At 39.2% G+C, this 14,564-nt stretch overlaps 1 protein-coding gene across 8 annotated transcripts in view; it reads left to right on the top strand.

Annotated features, from left to right (window-relative positions):
• The window catches only part of LOC108505488 (neurexin-3), a 915,200-nt gene that overhangs the window by 112,910 nt on the left and 787,726 nt on the right, over window positions 1-14,564 (top strand). For 7 of the 8 annotated variants that reach the window (XM_017831536.1, XM_017831535.1, XM_017831537.1 and 4 more), the window contains 2 exons: window positions 5,297-5,326; window positions 7,635-7,646. The exons of the other annotated variant lie outside the window; for it this stretch is intronic. In XM_017831536.1, coding sequence (XP_017687025.1) covers window positions 5,297-5,326; window positions 7,635-7,646 — 42 coding nt within the window. The remainder of the gene's footprint in view (window positions 1-5,296; window positions 5,327-7,634; window positions 7,647-14,564) is intronic. 8 annotated transcript variants of the gene reach the window in all.

The raw sequence follows: 14,564 nt of genomic DNA on the forward strand, positions 1-14,564 counted from the left end.
CCCTAACTCACTGCCACTGATAATGACAAAACCTATCCTGGAATTATATAGGAGAGGAAGGAAAGGGATGGAAAAGAGGAGCTAGCACAGCTGTTGTGTGTAATTGGATTGGAAGTGGGCCTGCGGCTACAATAACAAAACTGCACTCCCGACTGGCCTCACTGCTGGGGCCTGAGAGCAGCCCCTTGGCTGTTGTGCATGTCACGGTTGAATCAAAGAAAACTGACCGCTCCCCAGCCTGTGCTACTTCTTTGCCCGGCTTGGAAAAAAAAGGCACCATGTATGTGAGTAGCCAAGGAATCAGGTCACCCTCTTGGCAAAGCTGACCTGTCTAACAGGTAAAAAGTCTTAACAGGGCTGCAGAATGATTTTTCCTCTTTATCCATTCTTTACATCTCTCAAGACAAGGGTTTTGCTCCTTCCTCTGAGTCCTATCCTTTGGCCCTGCTGGAATGCCCTTTTTTTTTAGGTACCTGGGGCTTCTTAGGGAATTTTCCTTGGACTTTGGGTTTTAGAAAGCCTCAAGATGGCTATTTTATGAGCGACCACGTGGAAGACAGGGTGCTTGTCAGCTTTCCTCGTGAACTAGAAAAGGAAACTGTTGATGGAGCTGGAGCATGAGGCTCAGAGTAAAGAAAGGCCTATTTGTTAAGGAATTGCTAGTTTTTTGAAGTTCGTAAAGAAGGTGAAAACAACAGACTCCATTACTCATCACAGTGCTCTTCTTTGTAGTGGATGTCATTTTATTTCTGTAAGAATCCCTGGTTTGCGTGATTTCTTTCTTCAGCTTTGCCATAAAGGATTGTTGTGTATATGCTGGACTAGAGGGCCTTATGTCCTATCTCAGACATATATTGCAGCTGGCCCTGTTATTGTCTGAATGGGTCATGGAGCTTGATACCAAGAAAAAGGATGCTCTATGGGCAAGCTTGCCCCAGGGGAGATCTGGGTTGCTGCTGCTGCCTGACAGTCTCTTTTCCCATTCATTAAGAGCTTTTGGGCTAATCATCTGGCAGCATCATTAAAAGGGAAATACTGAGGCTGCCTGCCTTAACGGAGCAATCGAGCAGTGCATGCACACCCACACACAGGCACACCCCCAGAGCATGGCCCAGTAGTACGGGACAAGCTGTAATTAACTAGATGAAGGAGTCCATCTTCCTTTGTTACTGCAATCCCTTGTCACTCTCAGCTGTGTTTTGTGATATCCCCACCTTTTATTTTCCATTTTAAGTCCTAAGTATCAAAATGGGGGGGGTAAATAGGCTTCAAACTGCCTCCAAGGTTTCCCTCAATTTCTCCTCCACACTGGAAATTGCCCCTAGCAATTCCTTAAAGATGAAGACTGCTGTTTAACTACATTGCTCTTTCGTATCATTAAACTCTGAAGCCACTTTTAAAAATTTCCTTCTGGGTTTGTAAGATCCAGTGTTGGCCCTTGATACTTTGTACAATTAGAGCTTGATTTTACTATTTTGATATAGAAAGCAGATGGTTCACGAATTTTTTTTAAAAAAGTAGTTCTTTGAAATGTTACTTCGAGATCAAGGGAGATTAGTAATAACTTTTAAGAAAATAATACTGATTTGGTAGTAGGTTAAAGAAATATTAAAAAAACTCCCAGACCTAAATAGGAAAAATCCGTTGTGACAGGCATAAATCATGGCCAGAGACCAGAGTTTATATGTCTGTCTGTCCTCAGCAATGGACATATTTTAATAAAAAATTGGTGTTCTGAAGAAGCAGGCCAATTTTGCTTCACATTACTGCCAAATGTCTTAAGAAGCTGGGGCTCCAGAGGCTGAGCACAAGCAGATGCTTATCATCATCTAAAAAACCTGTTGAGAGTCTTCTTCTGAAGCCATGGATTGTCCTTACTGTGACGCATATTTGAAGTTCATGAATAGAAAATCACCAGATTCTTGACTTTGACATAAAATTTCTTTACAGACAGATAAGTATTTTATTCTGAGGCTTTCCTTTTTCAGAGCACTTGCTACCCACCATTTTTGTTGGGCAGCAGTTGTGCCCAGCCAGTAAATCATTATAAGGATGACTAGATTGGTTTAGAAGCTTGCAATCCCTTGACCATTTGAGTTCATGCAGATTTGTGTAAACATTTTCCTAGTTCTACACTGTCTGGGTTTGCAGCTCTGAGGCTATAATCAGGGTTTCTTGTTGAACAAATCTAAGATTAAAGGGAAGGTATGTTTTCCTGGATTTAGGTGGAAACTCAGGTTTTCTTATAGGATTCCTCTGAAATGGGATGACTATTGGCACAAACAGTGGTAGAATATGTAAATAACATGCTTTGGGACCTGATGAGTTCATCTAGCATCCTGAGCCTGCTGAAAACTTTGCTGGTCTTTATGACTGATGCCCAAATAGCATGATGATACATGTCCCCACTATTCTGGCAACGTCTGGTCAAGTTTGCAGGTCTGAACAATGCACACAATTCAACTCTTGCATTTGTCATGTCTTGAAGCTGATGTAAAGATGAGACAAGTATGTCAGTTCATGTTTTCTATGTTCATTTTACTCTGACTAATTTGAGGCCTTTGTTACACATGCTGCAAATGTCACAGATTTTATATCTCAGTGGTTGAAGGTTTTGGTTAATGACATTTTGTTGGAGATAAACACACTTATTTTCACTCCTACTTTGAATTGCAAGGGAGGAAAATTTTCAGATGAGAAAAGCTGATATGTTATTTCATAATGTTATATTATTATTCTATCTAATAATGAATCTGGAATTCTGTGGATGTTCTCTTTGTTAAAATAAGGATCTGCGTTGATGAACAATTTAAGATATAATATTGATTTTTTGCTCCATCTCCAAATCTACCCTCCTTTTTCTTCACATTTTAAAAAGGAAAAAGTAGCATTGAGGGGGAGTGCACTGTTTTTCATTTATCTCCCTGCTTTCATTGTCCAGTTGGGACTGGAAGATCAAGAGGTACATACAACACCACAGCTGCTATTGTATTTCCAATTTATGAAGAAGTGTCAGAACATTTCTTAAGGACACTTCCTTCGAAGGCATTTGAACCAAGGCTAAACCAGGGACCACAGTAGTGGGTGTATTTGGGGATTGCACTCACTCCTTAACTGCAGGCAAAAGGCTTGGGGCTGCATCTGGCTGATGTACCTGACAGATAGGGCACACAGCACTGGCCTTCTGGGGATAAAGGACAAAAAGGGGTGTTGACATTCCTGACATTTTGAGGCTTTTTATAGCTGCTCTGTGACTGGTGGAGAGAGAAGGGATCTTCTTATGGTGTGATTCAGGATGTTTAATGCAGACTCTTGCTTTGAACCTTCTCTGGAGGTTTCTCTTCATCCGTGTTCAAGGGGACAAAACCCCTGCCAGCTCCAGCAGCTGCATCTGTTGGTGCTGGGCCTCTTAGGGATGACTTTCCTTTCCCACGGTCTACAAGGGCTGAGGACCCCTATCTCTGCTTCAGATCTAATGTTCTCTCCCTGTTCAGCCAGCTTCAGCTACATACCATAGTGACACCTTCTAGCCTTTTCTCTTTTTATGCCATTGCTACAGGGTCTCTGTGTGTTATAGGTCCTAACAATTATACTTTTGTCTTCTTGCCTTTTACAATGCCTTTCAAGTGTCCATTTGGTCAGACTTAAGATTTGCCTATCAAGAATGATGGGGTTAGTGGCCATAAATAGAGATACAAATTCACTGAATTATATCTTCCAAATTAAACCAGAAGTGTCCTACAGTATCAAATCTGCTATGTTTATTTATAGCTAAAAGAGCTAAAAAAATCTAAACCTATGTTGTGTTTCTGATTATTTTTCTAAATCCACAATAATCTTCAAGAACATTAAGATATTTGCATTCCTTAGACTGTACAATTATTAATCCCCTTATCTGGCTTGGAGTTCTCTGTGGGTGAACATATTCTTAGGATGATCTGGATTTTAGATTTCTTCAGCCAACATAAAGGAAAAATATAAAAGAGAGAGAAATAAACAAATTCAAACTCAGCATGCTGCTTGTTGAAAATTCTCCTTGTAATAAATTCATTTGACCTTTCAGCCTCTGTGAAATTAAAAAGTCACAGCCTTGTTTGATTAAAAAACTGACTTAAGATATGGTGTGTGTGTGTTGTGTGTGCATCTATCAAAACCCCTGCCATACTAAGTGCTATGAGAGACAAGAGATATGGAGAAGTAATCAAGCTCAGGGAAGTTGGTTAGGGAACCGAGTACAAAAGGGGTCACTTATGGCTTGAGTGGGAAGGACTTGATTTTTGTTATATTAGATCTGTGATATCTTGTATCACAATATTGACTGATGGGTCACTTAATGCTTAATGGCTTGGGCATGAATATATGTACAATAGTACCTAAACAATGTTTGTATAAAAAAAATTGTACAGTAAACATATTTGAAAATTTGGCCTAGAAATGGATTTTAATTAAAACAAACAAGGTTTGTGCCAGAAAGAATTATCAAACCAAAAGACTGGAGCAGCCCAAGTAAACACTATAACTTTGTCTACAGAGCTGACAGTGACTGTCACTACTGAGGGCAGTTATGAAACCAAAGAGTAGCTTTAGCTGAAGAGCCATAAAGTAACACACTGCCCTAGGAAAGTGAGTCTGCACATCTTCCCAGAAAGGGAACGGAGGTGTATTTAACAGGTTACTGGTAATTTTTTTAGTCCTTACTATGTCTGGTGTACTGGTGTCTAATTAGTAAGTGTGAGCAATCTTGACAGACTCCTAAAAATACATTATGAAGGCACACATTCAAGAATGAGGATAGCTGTGTGTATGTGTATGCACTTAGCCAAGATGTTTCATCTGGAGCAGATGTGGTGTGATCATGGCCTCCCTTTTACTGACCAGTGCACCCTTGAATTTAAAGTCTTCAGCTAAGGAGAAGTTATTTCTGTATCTCTTCAGAGAAGCAAATGCTCCCTTGCAGACTCTCATTGCAGACCTTGGCTTTTGTAGCCCATTTAGCTGTACTGGTGTGCAGTGCCTCTGGAGTTGCCCTCCAAGGGATATGCTGAACCTCAAACACAGTTCTGCAAGGACCAGCAGGTTTTTTCTGCCTGCAACAGATGCTTTCCTGCTCAGTGTGGAAAGCAGCACCTGTAAATGTTTGTGTCCTGTGTGCTACACCCATACTTGATCTAATTCAAGTATGTGAGCTCCAATCCTGACAGGTATTGGACTGCGACCAGTGTGCATGGATATTGCTGCTTCTTTTCCAGTTTTCTTTTTCTCTTACTTCCCCTCTCTCTCTCTCTCTCTCTCAAAGGCCTCTCACACCTGATGATGGGTGAACAAGGTAAGTCCTTTGACTTTTTCTTTGTTTCAGTCACTGATCATGAAAGAGCTTTGTCTCTGTTACTTTTCTGAGCTGGGCTTTGCATAACAAAAACAACTAAGCCTACTGAGTGCCAGTCAAGCCATTTGCATTTTTGCCTCTTTGTCCCATGAGCCAAGGCTGCTGATCAGCCTGGGACTCAGGGACCCAGGAGGGAGCATGAAATGATTCCATGGACAGAAAAGGGGTATGCTTCCCCCTTCCATGCAGCCCACCAGTTATTTTATCTTGCCATTTATTTCTTCTTGTGCCAGCTGTAATGACTCCCACTTCTGCCTACTAAATGTAGACCTCAGTGCTGGTCTTCATTTTCAAGAGTGCAATTATTACAAAAAGTATGTTAATCGCCCTCATGGCATGATCCTAACTCATTATGAATCCTGAGGAAAATTGCATATAATGGCCGGTTGTCCTGTGTCTGCAATTTAAAATACTCAAATGCGCACAGAACAAAATGGTTTAGAAGAACAACAGGGCTAACTCCAGAATGGGCTACAAATGGGATCTAGGCCCAGATCAGAGATCACATTTTAATATCTCAGCTTGCAGTGAGTTACAGATCTATTGATGGTGACATGATGGGATCATTACTCCCATTTTGCACTACGAGGGTGTGGAGTAAGAAGCTGGTGAAGACAGCTGAAGTGAGGTGTGATTCTGTTTTCCTCTGACAGTGCCAGAGGCAGTGCTGACATGGGTACACAGAAGTTAGCAGCACTACTGATGCCTTCTAGTCTTGTGAATGCAGAAGTGAAACGATTAAAGACTTAATGCAAGGTGTGTGCATGTGGTGCATTAGAAAGACCAGACCAATTGTTTGTCTGTGGGGAGACAATGTGAGTTTTGACTCTAAAGCCTGATGAGGCTTTCCTAGACTAGATGTACACAAAAGTTTTGGGTTTTTTTTGCTGTTAAGTAAGCGCATATCTGAGGTTAGACACTCCAATGAGTTAATAAGATAGAACATAGTTCATGTGAAGGCTCAAGAGTAATTAGGTGCTTGAATAAAAGAGAAATAGTTTCTGTGTATCTCAAAGAAATGTAGAGAGGCTTAGGACATAATCAGTTTTTATTCTGTTGGTCAAGTCTGTTCTGAGGTCATGAAAGGTTAGGAAACCATCAGAGGTGAAGTTGGGGCTCACTTATCAGTTTCTGTAGTGCTTAACATCTCTGTGTTGTAGGAAAGGTAGGAAAACTGGGCTTTTTATGGGTGCATGTCAAGACCACAGTGTTTGGCATGTGGAGCATTTGGCTAAACTCCGGGAAGCACTGAGCTCCTTCTCTATCACCACTGACTGTTCAACCGGTCACATGACTGAGAGGTAACACCAGCTGAGGGAGCATCCAGCAGAGAGGTCCCTTCAGCGTATCCTAGTTACTCAGGATGCGGTTGAGTATGGCAAGCTGTTAACAGAGGAAGGTATGTTGGAAGTGATCAGGACAGTGAACTTTGATGGCCACTTTCATTCTCAGTAACACTGAACATTTCTTTGTAGTAGTCTGTGATTTAGCACTGGATTATATAAACAGTTGCACTTGTCCATTTAAATTAAAAGTTGCAACCCAGCTGGCTCATGAAGACTTGCATGACCTATCCAGGCCTGTATGATCATCAGTACTTTCTATACTCCCTTGTCTGGCAAAAAAATGTGAAAACTATTGGCTTTTGGCACCTTTAGCCACCCTTGTTTATCTGTGACACATTGGGGAACAATGGCTTCTCTTTTCTTGCTAACAAACTCACAGATAGTGCTTTTTGATAAATATTTACTCTCTATAAAAATATGATAGATATAAAATATGTAAATATATATGTGTGATTAAATATGCAATGTCAACATATATTTGCTCTGGTAGGTGAGATATGTTTAGCAAATATATAACCATAAGATTTATTTTTTTTCTATACTATTCTGTTGTTTCCCTTGCTGTTTTGAATTTGATGTGGACTGAGGCATATCACAGTTTGCATTTCTCAGTAGAAAATCAAAGCCAAAGGGCTTAACCAAGCCACTGCTGGTTGTACTGTTGGTGGTTTAAGCTTTGCTTTGTGCTTTAGTTGTGGTATGTCTTGTATTTCCTTTTACATTGTATTTTGCTGGGTTTGGCTGCTACGTAAATATGCTCATTTCCTTGTTTTTCTAAGTATGGCCAGTGACATGTTTTTCTGGTTTTTTATGCTTTCTCCTTCTCTTCTCTTTTGCCTTCTCCATGATGGATACCCTTCTTGTTCCTCCTCTTAACTGGACGCGCATCTTCCTGTCTGTAGGTAGAAGTAAAGGTAGAGATTGCATTCTTTCTAAGACTTCATTGCTTGTACAATGTTTTTTAATGGACAAACTGTATTTCTATGAATGTGTTTCATATTGGAAATTAATGCTTTTATTTTTAAGTCTCTTAACAATCTTTTGTATTGAATTATGGAGGAAATATGTATTAAGATGAATGCTTTGAGGCCTTCTTAAGAGATGTTATTTTTCTCCCTGTTCACACTAAGTATGGGTGGCTCAATGTCAGGCTGTCTGTAGCTGGTGATGCTGGGGTGCAAAGGGACTGTCAGTTCAGTCAAAGACAGAGCCAGAGGCCAGTGAGCTGATAATGCTGACTCTTGCACTGGAGTGATGCCACTACTGCTAATTTTGGCACTGGCGTTGGTGGAAGCAGAACCTGGGCTTGTCCACCACCCTTCGAGGTCTTTTCAGCTATCGTTTCTCCCTCCAGATCTGCTTCCCATCCTTTCTCTTAGTGCAAAGTGTTTTGCAAAGAGAAATTGAGTTCCGAAAAGCTGCAGAGGAAACAGAAGTGATCAGCACTGCTAAACAGAGAGGTGCATTTCCTTTGCAGCTCAGTACAGCACAGGGCATGCAAGCTGTTCTGGGGCTCGAACTTGCTCTTCTTCACACCTGTCTTAGGCATGCAGAGGGCAGTCATCCATCCCTAATCAAACTGTCAAAAAGACAAAATGCTTCAAACCTGCTGTGGGTCTCCAGTTCGACTGGAAGGAGGGGTGAAGATTAATTGATAAATTATAAGCATGGCTTGAGAAAAATCTTTTTTTTTGGTCCTATTTTTCAATGAGATAGAAAGATTAAAAGGTTTTGTTATGCTGAGGCTTACACAACGAATACATTGCTGAAGAATTGATCTATTGATCAGCATGGTTTGAACATGTTGGAGGATGTTGGTTGTGTCCATGCTAATAAGATATTGGGGAATGAAATGACCAATTGTGCAACTATGAATTTGGGAGATATTCAGAGGTATCTTCTTAGCAATAGGTGAACATCAGAACATAATAATCAGATATATGCACTGTAAAAAATATGAGAACCTAATGCTTCTAAGCACACCATACAAAATGTAACTGTACCTCAACACAGCTGCCAATAATTCAGTTAGCTGATGTATGGCTTAGTGTGATTTAAGGGTCTTTGTAGATCAGGACAAGTCTTTGTGTAGTGTGGTATTCGCTCATGTTGCTCCCTTCTTTTCTTGGGTGGCATTTGTGCTGCAGGCCAGCCTATGTAGGACTAAGCTAAAAGTCTTTTCCAAGGCAGAACTCCTAACTGAGCTGGTAGGCATGAGGATTATAATATATAGTTCACAATTAATTCAAATGTACTGAAACTTAATGTATCATATTGTTGAGTGAAAATATCATTTCACTTCTCAGCTGTGTGTAGTTTTTAACTCTAGTTATACTGAGTGACTTCATCAGAGAACCATCACTCTGCGTGAAAAATGGCATTGCTTTCAGAGGGCTCAAACTGTAATTTCGAACTCACGCATGGCCTTCAGCTCACAGAGAAGGTGGTACCAGACCTCTTAATGATTGCATGGAAGGTTCATATTTTTTTGGCATTCTTGTAGTTTTTAGTAAAAACTGGCAACAACTCTGTCTCATGCCACATATGGAGCCAAAGCATGTGATGCATTTGATTTAATTTTGGATATAATGTATTTGATTTCATAAAACCTCTTCTCAACATATTACTATGTGCAAGTATGTAAGCTTGCATTCATCATTTGAAACAAGTGTTTCATTAGTTGTTTTCATTGTAGGAAAGCATCTATATTTTTAAAACGTCCAGGAGATTTTAATTTTTTTTTAATAAGTTCAGTAAGATGAATTGTAGGTGTACTGGGGTAATGGCTGGAATAGTTGAGATACCACTTGCATTTAAACAAACTGAGTGCATATGCATTGTTTGTGTTTTTATTTGATGTATAGAACTGGTTGTGGAGGTGAGGTAAATGTGTGATGAGCAGGGAGGACTTCTATTTAGTTTGGCATGAATTGCTGAATACAACTTCTCTTCTGGAGAAGTATTGACAATTAAGGAACAATTGTATTATGTTTATTTCTCTAACACTCCCCTACAAGTAAATGACACCAAAGAAAATCATAAATATCCAACTCTAATTTGCTGTTGAACTAGAGTTAATGTGTAGTCATGTTCTTCCATATAATTTGTTCTTTTATAACCCTTTGTTAAGGAAATGATTATTTGGCTTTTTGCTACCTTTCACGGTTGTCTTATGTATGCAGTGGGTTTTGTTTTACCATCACTCTTGATTTGGATCTGATTTTTTTTGAGATTCATGTCCCTGTTTAAAATTGTCAGTATTCCTAATGGGAATTTGCTATTTTTGGTAAATGAAATCCTTTGTCTTCTTGAAGGCAATAGCAAAGTTCACATTGAATCCAGTGAACCAAGAACCCAAAGAACTGAAAAGTCCTAAATGTCTTCTCTGACGCAGAGAATGACAGTGAGGTATGGCTGGTTTCTGGATGTGCACAGGACACTTCTGTAGCAGCCATGCAGTCTGCAGACTGCTGATTCTTCTCTAAGGCATGTGGGTCCTTCCTTCCATCAGCAGCTGTGCTTGGTGTGAAAAACTGTACAGTGGCACACTCATTTTCAGTATGAAGAAGGTCTTTTCTTCATTCTCAGAGAGAAATGAAAGACTACTCACATATTTCAGGGGTGGGACATTTTTAAGTGCATGTCGTTTAGAACAAAGGCTACCGCCAATGTCCCTGTGTAATAATCAGCCTTACAAGATCAGATTATCTCCCTTGGTCCTACCTGCTCAAGTAGATTTTTTAACTCTTGGAAAGTTTAGCATTGCTCTCAGAGAGCAGTGTGAGGTTCTTATTTTTTGAAATTGTTCAATAATATTGATCTGAAGGTAATGGCACAGAAAAAATGAAATAGGATTTGTGAGCTTGAATAGAAGGAAATGACTGGACCTTACTGATCTGGAAAATAATTTCAAGTTCTTTTTCACCAGTACAACCATTAGGATTTGTATTGACTTGCTTCAGAAATAGTATCGCCAGCGGGACTAGGGAAAGGATCATCCCTCTGTACTTGGCACTGGTGAGGCTGCACCACAAGTGCTGTGTCCAGTTCTGGGACCCCCCCCCCCCGCTACAAGAAAGACATTGAGGTGCTGGAGTGTTTCCAGAAAAGGACAACAAAGCTGGTGAGTGGTCTGGAGCACAAGTCTTAGGAGGAGTGTCTGAGAGAGCTGGGGTTGCTTAGCCTGGAGAGAAGGCGGCTCAGGGGAGACCTTATCACTCTCTATAACTGCCTGAAAGGAGGTTATAGCAAACTGGGAGTCAGACTCTTCTCCCAGGGAACAAGTGATAGAATGATGGGAAATAGCCTCAGGTTGCACCAGGGGAGGTTTAGATTGGATATTAGGAAAAGTTTCTTTATGGACAAAGTTATCAACATTGGAACAGGCTGCGCAGGGACTTGTTTGACTCACCAATCCTGGAGAAGTTTAAAAGACGTGTAGATGTGGTGCTTATGCTGGGTTAATGGCTGGACTCGATGACCCTAAAGGTCTTTTACAACCTAAATGGTTCTATGTAAATAAGTCCATCTGAATGGCCAAGAGTTTATGCAAATGTTGAAGTCAAGCATCACTAACAAATTCAATCATTTGTGCTCTATAAATGTCTAATTATACAAGGGGAAAAACAACACTATGTTCATCTTGCCAGCCTTGGCAGTGGTTTTTAAGCTCTGCTTTGCCCTGTAAAGTGTCTTAGTATTTGGGTTTTAAATGTGAATATTATATAGTTTTGTTTTCTACATTTAAAAGTATTAAGGAAAGGAGTAAAATATGTGTGGTAGTGGGTTTGTTTTCCTTTAGTGGGAAAAAAATCCTGCATTGTTGTAAGGATGGTGACTTTTAGTTTTAACTTGACTCTTAATGACTGTTTAAAAAAATCAAGCATTTTATTTTATGGTTAGCAAATACCGAATCTGCAAAACTTGTTTGATAAAATCAATACTCCTTGAATGAAGATATCATCCTTCTGAAATGTTTTTGTAGGTAAATTTTTGATGCTGGTTTCTTATTTTATTTAGGGAAGAAGTAAATATTTTAATGTAATTCATAGAAGTCTAATTTGGGATAATTGATAGTTGATGAATTTCAAATGTAAGATATTGGGGACGTTTCTGCAAGGTGTTCATCCTATTTTGTTTTATTCCAGAGGTGATGACATTTTCTGAACGTTGGGGAATGAAGTCACTTAAATGTTCAATATCAGCTAATGCAAAGGAATAGATGTCTTATTCTTCTTTTTATACCTCTTTGTTATATATTTATGAAGTCAAACATATGAGACATTAAATAGGACATTTCTGGTAAATTATTTTCTGTTTGTGCATATGAGCATGTGTGTTTACAAATAATCTGCATGCATAAGATATTTAATAGTGTGTTAAATATTTTGTAGTTTGTAGGTAACTAGTTTTTTCTTATATGTTTTCTTTTTACCTTATTTTAAAACGGTATCTTCCTGAAGTGTGAATAAACAGCTGATTCTTTGCTGGCTTTCATTTTCATTAAGAAGAATGATTCCTGTGAGAGTTAAAGGCATTGTGGTTGCCTTGTGTGTAAACAGGAGCTAAAATACTGTCATCTTAGGCTGTATTGTAGTCTTCTGTTTTCAGTGAGGCTCAGGTTTCACTCTGCCCAAAGAGAGTATTTAATTGATATCATTGAAAGGCTTTTTTTTCCTTCCTCTGTTTTCTTCATTTGAGGCATTCAATGTTGTGTAGAGATGCAGAGGTAGCAAAACAGGACACATGCTTTGTAAAAGGCAGGCTAATAGCACTTCTGACGGACATCTGATTTTTAAAGTGCTGTATTTTTCATTAAAATTTACATGTAAAGTAAGGGCAAGCACAGTGACATGAAAGCTAATGCAAGTTGCACATCTTGACATAATAACAATCACAAGAAACTGGAGATCCCAGATGGCAGCTTGGCCTTTGCCATCCTTTTAATAAGCTACTAACAGCTAATTATTGCACTGTTATGGGCAAGTTAATTTACTGTTGACTATCTTAAAGAGACATTGTGCCTTTTCCTGGCATTTAGGTTTTTCAGTTTAGATTTGAGAGTGTTTTTTTCCCTGCAGATTGGAGTCCTTCCAGTGGACAGTAACAAAGAGGCAAAAAAGCAGAGAGGGAAATGGAACATAATAAGCAGTGTTTTCTTTGATAATAGCAGAATATAGAGTTGTGGGGTTTTGGGCTTTTCTAGGGCATGAGTTGAGAGCTGAAAAGAACACCAGCGTGTGTATTAGGTCTAGGATTTAGGTTTTGCATTTAACAGAGTTAAATGCAGATTTAGATTTATAGTTAAAAATAAATAGAACGTCTTTCCCTGAAATAATTTAAGCTTGAGATTCTGAAAATAAGCTAACCTACAAATAGAAAATCAAAATTACAGGTTCATTTATTTTGTCAGAGATGGTTTGAAGGCAAAATTTCAACTCATACATTTGAAAGCTAAAATGTTCACTGTATTTTTTGAAAAATTCTTCATTTTAATGTTACCTGGTTGTTATAATACAAGGAAGGAGTGTTATCTGTAAAACATAAAATTTTTAAAGTGATCTTTTCCTTCTTACAGTTGAAAGGGACATTCAATAATGAGACCAGAGAGAAGTTTTGATCTAAGAACCTATTTAGGAATGAAGGAACAGCTGCAGTTTAAATGGACTCTAATTCTCACAGTTAATGCTGTTTTGTGAGCGCATGATTCTCTGTGATAACGTTTGGGAGGAGTGTGGTGGGTAATAGCTTATTTCCTGTGCTTTATGGTAATGCAGCAAAATGGTGATAATGCCATCAGGAACTGAAATAGACCCTGTTACACACATCAGACAACCCTGCAAAGATAGGAAACCCTGTGAAACAGGGGAGTTTCCTGTTTTAAGGCTCATTGTGGTCTTCTCTGGACTAAAGTGATAGTGTTATGGTATTGAACAGTTTAGAAAATATGTGCCGTGTAACCTGGATCTTATACATTAAGAATAAGGGCTTAGAAACAGCAGCCTTATTTGCAGGGCTTTACCAGATAATAAATGTTTTGACTAGAGATTAGTGAATGCATGCCATGCAAATGGTTGTAAAACTATTACTGTGAAGAAGGTCATGCCTCTTCAAATCCTCGGATATAACGCACACAGTATCATCTCTGTCAGTTATTAAGTCATGTCTAATGGTGTGTGATTTTCCCCACATCAGTATTCTGGGTTTTCATTCTGATTTTGGCAATGCACATCTTCCTGTGACACCCAGCACCTTTCTTTTATGTGGCCGTACTCATTGCTTTCGTGGAGCTACAGCTCCTTCTCATGCTGGTTTTCATCTCCACATTCGTTTCAAGAGCCTTGATAGTTTTGAGTGCACATATCCAAATAGAAATCAGTACTGATAGGCTATGAAATAAGGGAGGATAATAGAAAATACTGCTGCAGAGAGCAAGGAATCATGTGTGAACACAGCACTCACAGGTCGTAACATATTCATTTGTTTTTGAAGCCTTTTTGTTTCGAAATTTATGTTACAGATGACCTATCCTGTAAGTTGTGCTGAGTCTATTGTGTTCCATAAACTGCCAGAGAAGCCCATAGAAATAAACAGTGGTTTGAACCTGGGAATGTGTTGTGTACCTGCAGGGATAAAATCAAAAAATTCTGTTTTAGAAGGATTTTCTGTGAGATGCTGGTCTTATACTAGATATGCTTTTAATACTGAGAGGTTTGATGTAACGGTATTTAGAGGCATATTTTTCACTGCTCTGAAAGGATTTTATTATGGTACACCTGATACTGAAGCAGAGGAAATGCACTCACGTAAAAGAAATACTGCAGGGAAGAATC

This window comes from Lepidothrix coronata, unplaced genomic scaffold (assembly GCF_001604755.1).
Source record: "Lepidothrix coronata isolate B3197 unplaced genomic scaffold, Lepidothrix_coronata-1.0 Scaffold192, whole genome shotgun sequence".
NCBI lineage: Eukaryota > Metazoa > Chordata > Aves > Passeriformes > Pipridae > Lepidothrix > Lepidothrix coronata.